At 43.8% G+C, this 14,776-nt stretch overlaps 3 protein-coding genes across 3 annotated transcripts; all 3 read right to left on the reverse strand.

The window, feature by feature from the left end:
* Positions 1-1,489: 1,489 nt before the first annotated feature.
* LOC308101378 (lysophospholipase D GDPD3-like) lies at positions 1,490-2,473 on the reverse strand (the record flags this gene model as incomplete). The annotated part of the gene is made up of 1 exon (XM_080450800.1): positions 1,490-2,473. One exon carries the CDS (start codon positions 2,471-2,473, stop codon positions 1,490-1,492), a length of 984 nt encoding a protein of 327 aa, XP_080306926.1.
* A 1,690-nt stretch (positions 2,474-4,163) lies between these two features.
* LOC308101379 (lysophospholipase D GDPD3-like) lies at positions 4,164-5,147 on the reverse strand (the record flags this gene model as incomplete). Its single annotated transcript, XM_080450801.1, has 1 exon — positions 4,164-5,147. The coding sequence occupies one exon, from the start codon at positions 5,145-5,147 to the stop codon at positions 4,164-4,166; it is 984 nt and encodes a 327-aa protein (XP_080306927.1).
* A 1,690-nt stretch (positions 5,148-6,837) lies between these two features.
* On the reverse strand, positions 6,838-7,821 carry LOC308101380 (lysophospholipase D GDPD3-like; the record flags this gene model as incomplete). Its single annotated transcript, XM_080450802.1, has 1 exon — positions 6,838-7,821. The coding sequence occupies one exon, from the start codon at positions 7,819-7,821 to the stop codon at positions 6,838-6,840; it is 984 nt and encodes a 327-aa protein (XP_080306928.1).
* Between the last annotated feature and the right edge of the window lie 6,955 nt (positions 7,822-14,776).

Raw genomic sequence — 14,776 nt, forward strand, 5'->3', positions numbered from 1 at the left:
GGTGCCATGGTGATGTTCATTATTCTGTGAACCAAGTAGAACTCTATCTTACAGTGGGTGAGGGGGGGTATTGCACAAAACATGACCATCCTCCTATAATTTGAGAAACGTCTGTCTGTCTGTAGTGGTGAGACCAAAATTTGTTCTGCCCGGTTCTCCTCAGTGGCTGGAGCAATTGATCTGAATTTGCACACAGCCATTGACCATTACCATGTGCACGGAACAGCGAAGCCTGTTTTTCGATTTCACCAAATCCCAGCTGTTTATTAGCGTTCTTGTGTAAAATAATGTCGCCATGGTTACGGGGCTGCCCAGCTGTGGACGAACTGCCTCCAGGGTTGCCAGATCTTGTGCGCATATCCCCCCACGGATGCGTCGACCGGGTATGGACTAGTGTTAATTAATGCATATTATGCAATTTTTATAAGATAACATAATAACACGTTATTTTCAATGTATACCCTATTTCCTTGTGAAAATAGCCGATCTACAAGCTCACAACTTTTTGGATAGCAACGCTTTGTGAGCTTGTAGATCGGCTACTTTCACTAGTTTTGGTACAGAGGAGACATCACATTTCACTATTGATAAATGCTTTGTGAACCACTGATCTTAGTTTTAGTGAAACAGCGACTCGGTTCATGGCAGAAGGCAAGAGTCTATGATCTTCAACAGACACCGTCAGGCTGGATGAAGCCTTAGCTCAATCACTAAGGTGACAGCCTGTGAGTCTGAAGGTTGAGGATTCGATTCCTGTCTATGGCCATGGGTTGAGGTGTCCATGAGTAATGTTCTTAACCCTGGATTGCTAGCCACCATCCCTCAGCACTTTGCTCAGCTGTTGAGCATGCTCATTTCATTGTTAGTTGCATGGGCTGCTTTGTCTCAAGTTCACATGCCTCAAACCCGTTTATTGCTGCTTGCAGCTATATTTTTGTTTTGTTTTTCATGCTTTTTTGTTTTTTGTACATATAATGTTTTTGTTTTTTTTGTGTGTTGATATTTGAACTGTCTGGTTACTACTATATATGTCTATGAAATGAATACCAAGGACATCAAGGGAAACAAGTCCGCAAGGACTTTTTTGGACAGACCTTTTAGACAAAGTATTATAAAATGTCAATCAAAACATTCCTAAGCCAATAATTTGATGACCGGCAGCGGTTCCGGTAGGAGGCACAAAGAGTCTCCTTTGTGTCACCTACCGGAACCGCTGCCTACCAGTCCGCTGGTCACCCCGATGTGATAATATCTAGCAGCGTTGTTGGTAATGTCCCGCAACACGAACTGAGCCTCCGTCTGTGCAAACCAAGTCGCGGGAGAAGCTTCCCAAAACTCCGGTAACTTGGCGGGAGCATTCGTTGCCATGGTTACGTGCTGTCTTTTTAGAAGGCATTTGTAGAATCGACCTCGGGTCTTAATGGGTTAACCCTGCAAGACCCACAGTTGCAAATGCGCAACCCGTGCTTCCCGTTTAATTCCGAGACCTTCACGGGGAATCAGGAGTGTGATTGGGAGTGCTTGGCTGTGGATGCCTCCTCAGGTAGTCGGACAGAAGCGTTGGATAGTCAGTCATCACCGCCGTAGCCCCCACATCAAAGGCTGCTTCGATATCCTGGTCCTCGTTGCACACAAATAAAACCACCTGTATTCCTCGAGCCACAAGATGTTTAAAAAGACTCTTCCTCATGGTTAATTTTTCAAAGAGAAAGATGACCATTCTGTTCCTCAGGATCGGCCGCTCCGGGATGTAGGTTCTGTTGAAGATGCGGGGCAGGTAGAACTGCAGAAAGGATTCTCCCAGTGGCACGAAGGGCAGCAGACCAGTATAGAAGAGGAGGAGGAGCAGCAACCCTCGGTTCTGTGTGAAACTGTAAGGCATGCGGGGGTTTGCTGTGCAGCATTTCTTCATGATGCCTGAGTGGACTGAGGCCCAGACAGTGATGTCCTCTCTGTTGTAGAGTTTTACCAGGCCAGACACCTTCTCTATCAGCAAGTCATTGCTCTCCTTGATTTCAATGTCGACGGGCATGTTCGGGAACTTCTTGAACATGTCCTCTAGCAGGCAGAACTTCCTGTCTTTACCACTGCTGTAGCGGCCTGCATAAAATGTCACCTCCAGCCTCTCCTTATATAGAGGTAGGTCCTGCAGGTTGAGGGAGGAGACGGTGACATCGTGGCCAGTCTGCCTCAGCAGGTTCTCGTCATGTGACACGACCACGTGGCCGTCACGGGTCAGGCGGCAGTCCAGCTCCAGCATGCCTGTGCCCTGCTCCAACGCATGTGCGGACGCCTCCATGGTGCTCTCTATCCTCTCTCCACATCCTCCTCGGTGGGAGATGTGTCTACAATGGAAGGCGGTGCGTTTCTTCCGGTGGAGAAGGTGGGGGTTCTTCAGCAGGTACAGAGAGGTGAGGGCGTAGCAGCCGCCAACGAGGGCGGGGAGGAGGACCAGGCTCATCATCATCATCATGCTCATCAGTATCGCACATGGAAGGAACTCAACTGGCCTGGAGATGCCTTTGCCTTTTATGTCGTTGGCCGCGGTGCCGGTGACATCACGGTGATGTCGGTCGTATCCATATATGGAGCAAGCGATGTCAGTCTAGCCGATGCAACAATGCTGGCTCACCCGTGGCCCGGGGCTCCCATCGCCATCACCTCTGATGCTTCTGGTGCCATGGTGATGTTCATTATTCTGTGAACCAAGTAGAACTCTATCTTACAGTGGGTGAGGGGGGGTATTGCACAAAACATGACCATCCTCCTATAATTTGAGAAACGTCTGTCTGTCTGTAGTGGTGAGACCAAAATTTGTTCTGCCCGGTTCTCCTCAGTGGCTGGAGCAATTGATCTGAATTTGCACACAGCCATTGACCATTACCATGTGCACGGAACAGCGAAGCCTGTTTTTCGATTTCACCAAATCCCAGCTGTTTATTAGCGTTCTTGTGTAAAATAATGTCGCCATGGTTACGGGGCTGCCCAGCTGTGGACGAACTGCCTCCAGGGTTGCCAGATCTTGTGCGCATATCCCCCCACGGATGCGTCGACCGGGTATGGACTAGTGTTAATTAATGCATATTATGCAATTTTTATAAGATAACATAATAACACGTTATTTTCAATGTATACCCTATTTCCTTGTGAAAATAGCCGATCTACAAGCTCACAACTTTTTGGATAGCAACGCTTTGTGAGCTTGTAGATCGGCTACTTTCACTAGTTTTGGTACAGAGGAGACATCACATTTCACTATTGATAAATGCTTTGTGAACCACTGATCTTAGTTTTAGTGAAACAGCGACTCGGTTCATGGCAGAAGGCAAGAGTCTATGATCTTCAACAGACACCGTCAGGCTGGATGAAGCCTTAGCTCAATCACTAAGGTGACAGCCTGTGAGTCTGAAGGTTGAGGATTCGATTCCTGTCTATGGCCATGGGTTGAGGTGTCCATGAGTAATGTTCTTAACCCTGGATTGCTAGCCACCATCCCTCAGCACTTTGCTCAGCTGTTGAGCATGCTCATTTCATTGTTAGTTGCATGGGCTGCTTTGTCTCAAGTTCACATGCCTCAAACCCGTTTATTGCTGCTTGCAGCTATATTTTTGTTTTGTTTTTCATGCTTTTTTGTTTTTTGTACATATAATGTTTTTGTTTTTTTTGTGTGTTGATATTTGAACTGTCTGGTTACTACTATATATGTCTATGAAATGAATACCAAGGACATCAAGGGAAACAAGTCCGCAAGGACTTTTTTGGACAGACCTTTTAGACAAAGTATTATAAAATGTCAATCAAAACATTCCTAAGCCAATAATTTGATGACCGGCAGCGGTTCCGGTAGGAGGCACAAAGAGTCTCCTTTGTGTCACCTACCGGAACCGCTGCCTACCAGTCCGCTGGTCACCCCGATGTGATAATATCTAGCAGCGTTGTTGGTAATGTCCCGCAACACGAACTGAGCCTCCGTCTGTGCAAACCAAGTCGCGGGAGAAGCTTCCCAAAACTCTGGTAACTTGGCGGGAGCATTCGTTGCCATGGTTACGTGCTGTCTTTTTAGAAGGCATTTGTAGAATCGACCTCGGGTCTTAATGGGTTAACCCTGCAAGACCCACAGTTGCAAATGCGCAACCCGTGCTTCCCGTTTAATTCCGAGACCTTCACGGGGAATCAGGAGTGTGATTGGGAGTGCTTGGCTGTGGATGCCTCCTCAGGTAGTCGGACAGAAGCGTTGGATAGTCAGTCATCACCGCCGTAGCCCCCACATCAAAGGCTGCTTCGATATCCTGGTCCTCGTTGCACACAAATAAAACCACCTGTATTCCTCGAGCCACAAGATGTTTAAAAAGACTCTTCCTCATGGTTAATTTTTCAAAGAGAAAGATGACCATTCTGTTCCTCAGGATCGGCCGCTCCGGGATGTAGGTTCTGTTGAAGATGCGGGGCAGGTAGAACTGCAGAAAGGATTCTCCCAGTGGCACGAAGGGCAGCAGACCAGTATAGAAGAGGAGGAGGAGCAGCAACCCTCGGTTCTGTGTGAAACTGTAAGGCATGCGGGGGTTTGCTGTGCAGCATTTCTTCATGATGCCTGAGTGGACTGAGGCCCAGACAGTGATGTCCTCTCTGTTGTAGAGTTTTACCAGGCCAGACACCTTCTCTATCAGCAAGTCATTGCTCTCCTTGATTTCAATGTCGACGGGCATGTTCGGGAACTTCTTGAACATGTCCTCTAGCAGGCAGAACTTCCTGTCTTTACCACTGCTGTAGCGGCCTGCATAAAATGTCACCTCCAGCCTCTCCTTATATAGAGGTAGGTCCTGCAGGTTGAGGGAGGAGACGGTGACATCGTGGCCAGTCTGCCTCAGCAGGTTCTCGTCATGTGACACGACCACGTGGCCGTCACGGGTCAGGCGGCAGTCCAGCTCCAGCATGCCTGTGCCCTGATCCAACGCATGTGCGGACGCCTCCATGGTGCTCTCTATCCTCTCTCCACATCCTCCTCGGTGGGAGATGTGTCTACAATGGAAGGCGGTGCGTTTCTTCCGGTGGAGAAGGTGGGGGTTCTTCAGCAGGTACAGAGAGGTGAGGGCGTAGCAGCCGCCAACGAGGGCGGGGAGGAGGACCAGGCTCATCATCATCATCATGCTCATCAGTATCGCACATGGAAGGAACTCAACTGGCCTGGAGATGCCTTTGCCTTTTATGTCGTTGGCCGCGGTGCCGGTGACATCACGGTGATGTCGGTCGTATCCATATATGGAGCAAGCGATGTCAGTCTAGCCGATGCAACAATGCTGGCTCACCCGTGGCCCGGGGCTCCCATCGCCATCACCTCTGATGCTTCTGGTGCCATGGTGATGTTCATTATTCTGTGAACCAAGTAGAACTCTATCTTACAGTGGGTGAGGGGGGGTATTGCACAAAACATGACCATCCTCCTATAATTTGAGAAACGTCTGTCTGTCTGTAGTGGTGAGACCAAAATTTGTTCTGCCCGGTTCTCCTCAGTGGCTGGAGCAATTGATCTGAATTTGCACACAGCCATTGACCATTACCATGTGCACGGAACAGCGAAGCCTGTTTTTCGATTTCACCAAATCCCAGCTGTTTATTAGCGTTCTTGTGTAAAATAATGTCGCCATGGTTACGGGGCTGCCCAGCTGTGGACGAACTGCCTCCAGGGTTGCCAGATCTTGTGCGCATATCCCCCCACGGATGCGTCGACCGGGTATGGACTAGTGATAATTAATGCATATTATGCAATTTTTATAAGATAACATAATAACACGTTATTTTCAATGTATACCCTATTTCCTTGTGAAAATAGCCGATCTACAAGCTCACAACTTTTTGGATAGCAACGCTTTGTGAGCTTGTAGATCGGCTACTTTCACTAGTTTTGGTACAGAGGAGACATCACATTTCACTATTGATAAATGCTTTGTGAACCACTGATCTTAGTTTTAGTGAAACAGCGACTCGGTTCATGGCAGAAGGCAAGAGTCTATGATCTTCAACAGACACCGTCAGGCTGGATGAAGCCTTAGCTCAATCACTAAGGTGACAGCCTGTGAGTCTGAAGGTTGAGGATTCGATTCCTGTCTATGGCCATGGGTTGAGGTGTCCATGAGTAATGTTCTTAACCCTGGATTGCTAGCCACCATCCCTCAGCACTTTGCTCAGCTGTTGAGCATGCTCATTTCATTGTTAGTTGCATGGGCTGCTTTGTCTCAAGTTCACATGCCTCAAACCCGTTTATTGCTGCTTGCAGCTATATTTTTGTTTTGTTTTTCATGCTTTTTTGTTTTTTGTACATATAATGTTTTTGTTTTTTTTGTGTGTTGATATTTGAACTGTCTGGTTACTACTATATATGTCTATGAAATGAATACCAAGGACATCAAGGGAAACAAGTCCGCAAGGACTTTTTTGGACAGACCTTTTAGACAAAGTATTATAAAATGTCAATCAAAACATTCCTAAGCCAATAATTTGATGACCGGCAGCGGTTCCGGTAGGAGGCACAAAGAGTCTCCTTTGTGTCACCTACCGGAACCGCTGCCTACCAGTCCGCTGGTCACCCCGATGTGATAATATCTAGCAGCGTTGTTGGTAATGTCCCGCAACACGAACTGAGCCTCCGTCTGTGCAAACCAAGTCGCGGGAGAAGCTTCCCAAAACTCCGGTAACTTGGCGGGAGCATTCGTTGCCATGGTTACGTGCTGTCTTTTTAGAAGGCATTTGTAGAATCGACCTCGGGTCTTAATGGGTTAACCCTGCAAGACCCACAGTTGCAAATGCGCAACCCGTGCTTCCCGTTTAATTCCGAGACCTTCACGGGGAATCAGGAGTGTGATTGGGAGTGCTTGGCTGTGGATGCCTCCTCAGGTAGTCGGACAGAAGCGTTGGATAGTCAGTCATCACCGCCGTAGCCCCCACATCAAAGGCTGCTTCGATATCCTGGTCCTCGTTGCACACAAATAAAACCACCTGTATTCCTCGAGCCACAAGATGTTTAAAAAGACTCTTCCTCATGGTTAATTTTTCAAAGAGAAAGATGACCATTCTGTTCCTCAGGATCGGCCGCTCCGGGATGTAGGTTCTGTTGAAGATGCGGGGCAGGTAGAACTGCAGAAAGGATTCTCCCAGTGGCACGAAGGGCAGCAGACCAGTATAGAAGAGGAGGAGGAGCAGCAACCCTCGGTTCTGTGTGAAACTGTAAGGCATGCGGGGGTTTGCTGTGCAGCATTTCTTCATGATGCCTGAGTGGACTGAGGCCCAGACAGTGATGTCCTCTCTGTTGTAGAGTTTTACCAGGCCAGACACCTTCTCTATCAGCAAGTCATTGCTCTCCTTAATTTCAATGTCGACGGGCATGTTCGGGAACTTCTTGAACATGTCCTCTAGCAGGCAGAACTTCCTGTCTTTACCACTGCTGTAGCGGCCTGCATAAAATGTCACCTCCAGCCTCTCCTTATATAGAGGTAGGTCCTGCAGGTTGAGGGAGGAGACGGTGACATCGTGGCCAGTCTGCCTCAGCAGATTCTCGTCATGTGACACGACCACGTGGCCGTCACGGGTCAGGCGGCAGTCCAGCTCCAGCATGCCTGTGCCCTGCTCCAACGCATGTGCGGACGCCTCCATGGTGCTCTCTATCCTCTCTCCACATCCTCCTCGGTGGGAGATGTGTCTACAATGGAAGGCGGTGCGTTTCTTCCGGTGGAGAAGGTGGGGGTTCTTCAGCAGGTACAGAGAGGTGAGGGCGTAGCAGCCGCCAACGAGGGCGGGGAGGAGGACCAGGCTCATCATCATCATCATGCTCATCAGTATCGCACATGGAAGGAACTCAACTGGCCTGGAGATGCCTTTGCCTTTTATGTCGTTGGCCGCGGTGCCGGTGACATCACGGTGATGTCGGTCGTATCCATATATGGAGCAAGCGATGTCAGTCTAGCCGATGCAACAATGCTGGCTCACCCGTGGCCCGGGGCTCCCATCGCCATCACCTCTGATGCTTCGGACTATGCTGTCGGTGCAGTGCACGAGCAGTGGGTGGGCGGCGACTGGCAGCGACGGCTTGGGACAGAATCTGACCATCTGTCAACCTTTGACATCATTTTACAATGGCCCCGATAATGCCGCCCACACTGGAATGTGGAAGTGCTGACACCCATTTGCAACCCATCTTCAAACGATTGGTCTTCACTAATGCTCATTATAATATGGTAACCATTTTTTCCTACTTGGTCTGTGTCTCAGAGGAGGGCCGTGGACACTTCAGAAACCCCCTCACAATGCGTCGCGGTGCGACGCATTGTGAGCTTGTAGATCTGCTATTCTGTACATTTGAAAACTGGGACATTCTGCATAATGAGTACTTTCTACTTTTGGTATTGTAAGTGCATTTTGATACCAACACTTTTGTACTTTCACTTAAGTAAACAATAGTACTTCTTCCACCACTGGAAATACGTAACTCCATAATAAGTACGGTGAGGTAATGGTACGTCACAAATGATTTATATTCAGCAGCCCATATCATATATCATTCAAATAATTTATTCATTTAGAAAAAAAGTAATTTACAGAATAAAAGAAAATAATCAGAATTTCTAACAGCAAAGCCGTACAAGATAACAACAAGTAGTAAGAAACTACAGCAATGGAAACAATGCAAATGTACAGGGAGCCCATGATGACTAGTATTGAGTACCCCAGAGTCAAGGAGGCACAGGAGTTGGAGAATGATGTGGAGGAGAACGAAATGCTGGAGATGGGGACAAAGATACTGGAAGAGATGAAGAGGCTGAAGGCTTGGGCAGACAATTTAGATAAGAGGGAGTTCGTGTTGTTGACGGAGACAGTAAACTGGCTCGTAGAGTTCAAGAAGATAATAGGCCTTCCATGTGGCCAGGTGCCAACCCACGCGCAGAAACCGAGCTTTGGCTCCACACAGGGTGCAGGCCAGGAGGAGAAGTCTGTCGCCGTAGAGGCAAAATGTCGCTCGGTGCTCAAGCTCAAGATGATCTTTGAACAGGACATCAAGGAGGTGGTGGAGCTCAGATGTCAGTCAGTCCCCAAGCTCAAGATCGCCGAACAAGCTGTCCCACGGACTCCACCAGCCGGTGAACGGAAACCTAGCTTTGGCTCCGGAGAGGGTGTTGTTGTCGTCGTGGAGTCAAAATATCAGTCGGACCTCAATCTCGAGAAGATGGTTGAACAGGAGGATCCCAGAGATAGAATAATGGGAGTCCCACCACAGGCCCCACCAACATGTGCACAGACACCTAGCTTTGGCTTCAGACAGGGTGCTGATGCTGTCGGGGGGCCAACGTATCACTCGGTCCTCGTGCTCAAGAAGCTTTTTGAACAGGAGGATGCCAGAGAGCGGAAATATCAGTCAGTCGCCAAGCTCAGGACGTTCTTTGAAGGTCAGAAGGGACCCAGAGAGGGGAAAGAGGAATGTCATTGTCTCCCCAGGACCATCCCGCTCTGGTGATGCAGGATATAAATAGGTATATATAGTATAAATAATCAAGTTACAGACAAGATCTATGGAACTCTTATATAGGCCAACAGTATAGGTGTATTAATGAATCAATGAATCAATCAATTAGACAATCGGGATCCTAATGAATAATGAATAATTATAATGAGTAATAATAATTAATGTGTAGATAATTCCCATTTCTTTTAAAAAAGGTCATACTCTCCCTGATTAATAACAGGAGTTGGCATCTTTTATCTAACCACAAATAACAAGTGATCTTGGCCTCCTTTATCTTTTCTAACAATGTGGCTCCTATAAGGGGCTAGCCTTCTAGAAGACCGTTTGTGCGACCGTCCGTCCGTCCGCCTGCCTGCATTTCAACTCAAAGATAAGATCCAAATGTCCTCCAAGACCTGAAAAAGAGGGAAAAACCATGAGATAGATGGACACCGTGTCAGCTGCGCTATCAGTCATTGTTGTGAAATGTCTGTATTATGCATTAATGCATCAAAACAACCACTGCTGGAAACCAGCCGGCCACTGGGTAGGAGATTTTAGCTCCGGAAGAGATGAAGAGACTGAAGGCTTGGGCAGACAATTATTCAGATGAGCTGGAGATCCACAGGCCCCACCTGGCCTGGGGCTATTTAGGGGCAATGAACCCTAAATAATGTGCATCTAACAAAGTGAGAATTCATTATTTAGCAGTTTGAAAGTGATGTCCAAATCCGTTTGTACTTTGCTTCTCTGTTCGGGAGACATGAACACAGGTATGAGCGTGGTACACAGGTACACAGGTACGAGCGTGCAGCTCCTTGATGTGTAACCTCAGTTATTATCCTACACCACATCAGTGCCCACAACACCTCCCAGGTGATGGGAATCAAACAACGCCTTCCAGGCGATTTCATTGGACAGAGGTTCAGGTTTTTGTTTGTGCACGCAGTAGGTAGCCCTCTGTTGGGCAAAATCTGGGGCGAAATCTCAGTTTGAAGGAAAATAGGAAAGTTGAAAACATGAAGGCTAGCCTATTAAATGTCCCAACCCATACGTTATAGAGCGTCGCAGTTCCCGCCCACTTCCTGTTCTTTTTGGTGCCGGAAGAAAAAACTCAATGCATTTTTCCATTGACATTTCCAAAAATATTTATATCTATTAATTTAAGCCTCGAATCAAGCCATCATGAGATGACATGAATCATGACCATAAAACGTTTGATTCTGTGATTTGTTTTTGTTGAAAACGGCAAAACAAAGGGTATTTATTAAATATAGTATATCATATAATTAAATATAAAATTAAAAAAAATCACAGAAAAAAACGTTTTATGGTCATGATTCATGTCATCTCATGATGGCTTGATTCGAGGCTTAAATTAATAGATATAAATATTTTTGGAAATGTCAATGGAAAAATGCATTGAGTTTTTTCTTCCGGCACCAAAAAAAACAGGAAGTGGGCGGGAACTGCGACGCTCTATATTTGAGCAAATTTGGAGACAATTGCACTAATGGTGTGCCGTGAGGAGGCCATCGGATAAATTAAGGACATGTTACGAATTACGAAAGTGTGTCATAATTATGTCATAGAATAGACTGAAGTCACAGGCTGCCCACATAATTTTCTAGATACACATGGGAGACACACGTTCCCATGTGGATCCCGAGGTCAACATGATTCTTTTATTTTTGGCTATCAGTGCCTGGAGGGCCAGAGCTACCATATTTACAAATACATTAATTAATTAATAAATGTAGAAATAAAAGTGCAAGTTAATTTGAAAATAAATACATATGCACAGAAATACAATAAAATAAATAAATACATAAATACATGTATTTATGTTTGATGAATTACTTATTTTTGTATTCATGTATTTCCTAATTTATTTATTTCCCAATATCTGTTTATTTATGTATTAACCTGTTAATTAATGTATTTATTTATCAATTATCTATCTTTTTATTTGTAATTTTTCTTATGTTAATGATTATTCAGGTATTAGCAATCAAACCCAGAGTGATCAAACCCACACACACAGTAGGCTACTGTGATGAGAGTACTGTCAGGCCCTTTTCACCAGTGGTGTAAAGTAACTAAGTGCATGTACTCAAGTACTGTACTTAAGTACAATTTGGAGATATTTTTACTTTACTGGAGTATTTCCAATTTTCAGCGCTTTTACTTCTACATCTCAGAGGTAAATATTGTACTTTTACTCCACTACAATTATTTGAACACTTTAGTTACTAGTTACTTTGCATATATACATTGTTATATTATAAAACATACATTAACCACTTTAGCCCTATTTTATACATAGGCTTTTTGAAAATAGCCGATCGTTGTGAGCTTGTAGATCTGCTATTTTTCGAACCAATTTAGTACTCTTACTTTTGGTACTTTAAGCATATTTTGATGCCAATACTTTTGTACTTTTACTCAAGTAACATTTTGAACACAGCCCTTTTACTTGTAACAGAATATTCTTAAATTGTGGTGTTGCTACTTGTACTTAAGTAAAATATCTGAGTACTTCTTCCACCACTGCTTTTCACAAAGACCATGCAGAGGTGTTCAGTTGAAACTGTAAAGCTGGCGGATTGCTGTCCTTTTTGTTGCTCTTGTAACTCCTAGTTGATGGGGGTGTCTGTTCAGCAGGGATAGGAGGGATCTGGATCTCCTCCCTTGCCAGTGGTGGAAAGTAACTAAGTACATTTACTTAAGTATTGTATTTAAGTACAATTTTGAGGTATTTGTACTTTATTTGAGTATTTCCAATTTCCAATACTTTTACTTCTACTCCACTACAGGCAAATATCGTAATTTTACTCCACTACATTTACTTGAAAACTTTAGTTACTAGTTACGTCGCATCGCGTTGTGAGCTTGTAGATCTGCTATTTTCAAATATTTAGTACTTTTACTTTTGGTACTTTAAGTACATTTTGATGCCAATACTTTTGTACTTTTACTCAAGTACATTTTTAATTCTGGACTTTTACTTGTAACAGAGTATTTTTTATATTGCAGTATTGGTACTTTTACTTAAGTAAAGCATTTGAGTACTTTTTCCACCACTGAGAGAGACCCATTCAATGTTTGATGTGCCATCGATCGACCCAGTGGTTTGCTAGATTAGCTGAACACAGCTAACATAATGTCTTTTGTATGATTGGCATCATATGTAATGTGTATGTACAGTATATTGTATGTTTACAGCCATAAACATAATGTAGGACTTTAGTTTATTTGTATGATCAGTGTCAAATGTAATGCAATTTTGTATGATGTACATTTTCTATGATGTAGATGGAAAAAAAAAGTGATGTATTATAAATTGTCCAATAAAAAATGTGTCTAATTTTGTTGAATAATAAACATGTGAATTTAAAGGATACAGTACATCGACTGTAGTGTGTAGCATTATCATGAGCACTCATTTGTACTATGGACATGTGTGTAATGTGCATATAAAGACAACAGGGAGGAGAGAGAGATATATTAGAGAAACAGAAAAGAGGAACTGATTTATGTTCTTTGTTTGATAGGACTGAACATCTAGATAGAAGAATGTCCAATATGTTCAACTCAGCTCCACCAGCTGACATGTTCACAGCACCCTCTGGTGGGCAATAGGGTGGCCTTCTGCCTGGTGACAGGTTTAGAGCATAGACTGGTTTAGAGTAATCTCTCAAGAACAGATTCTGCTCTGAGATAGTCAAAAACAGCAGAGGGCACTGTTTTTCCTTTTCATTTGACGCTGGGTTCCCAGATGAGGTTTAGAGTAGTAGTAGTGCAACCAGTGGTTGAAAGTAACTAAGTACATTTACTTAAGTACTATACTTAAGTACAATGTTAAGGTATTTGTACTTTACTTGAGTATTTCCAATTTCCAATACTTTTACTTCTACTCCACTACATCTCAAAGGCTAATATTGTACTTTTACTCCGCTACATTTATTTGAACACTTTAGTTACTGGTTACTTTGTAAACTTATTATTATAAACCATATATTCTTTAAACGTTGGCTGTTTGCAAATAGCTTATTTGCAAGTTCACAACGTGTCGCATCGCGACGCCTTGTGAGCTTGTAGATCTGCTATTTTCAAAAAATGTTTATACATTTTATACATAATTATGAAAACTTGTGAAATGGGACATTCTGCTTAATGAGTACTTTCTACTTTTGGTACTTTAAGTACAATTTGATACCAATACATTTGTACTTTTACTCAAGTAAATTGTACATTTTGCACTTTTACTTGTAACAGAGTATTTCTACAGTATTGAAGTAAAAAAATGTAGTACTTTTTCCACCACTGAGTGCAACATAGTTTAGAGTTTTTTGGATTATGTGTGAGATTATGAGAAACATAAAATAATAGGTAGTTCATTTTTTAAATTATTATTATTATTGTCACGTATACTTACAATACACAAATACAGCTGTGGCAACATTGCAGGCATTCGTGTAGTCTCAACAGTGTGGACAATGAAAATGCAATAAGACAATTAAAAAGTAATACATCAACAATAATTAATAATTCAAATACATTTGTGAACATATCCATATTTATGCCGTTTTCAGCACTAAACAGTATTTTTCATAACACTGAATTGTGTAGCAAACCACAAATGCCTCACTGGACAATGACGTCCCCAGTCATTTGGTGCAAGTTTCAAAATTTACAGTGAAGTCAAATTAATCAGAAAGCAATGACATTCAAATTCTTCCATCAGACGCATAGGCACTGTTTCATACACGGTGTCTGATTGCGTTCAGTAGCCTACATGTGTTTCCATCAATATTGGAGAACGGTTTAAGGACATGTATCTATGAATCTACTCTCCATTGGTCTGTGTGTGTGTGTGTGTGTGTGTATGCATGCGTGCACAGCACACGAGTGCGTGCGTGCATGCATTACAGTATAAGTAATTTACTTTGAATAGCATATCTTTACTAATGACATTACAATTGGCAATTATTGCATTATAGAGACAAAGGAAGCTGAGTGTAAAGAGGACGAGGGGCGTGCAACCCATGCATGTAATCGAAATGGGCGAAGATGCATCCATATGGTCAGGGCACACTATTTTAACCCATTAAGACCTGAGGCAATTCTTTAAAATGTTTTCTAAATCCCAAAAGTTTTTTGAAAAAAATCTAAAAAAAATATTTTCGAGATTTTTCAAAAATAGCTGATCTACAAGCTCATAGCGCGGCACTCGGTGCCGCGCTATGAGCTTGTATATCTGCTATTTTTGAATAGCCAAAGAAA

This window comes from Gymnoscopelus braueri, assembly GCF_963280865.1.
Source record: "Gymnoscopelus braueri genome assembly, chromosome: 15".
NCBI lineage: Eukaryota > Metazoa > Chordata > Actinopteri > Myctophiformes > Myctophidae > Gymnoscopelus > Gymnoscopelus braueri.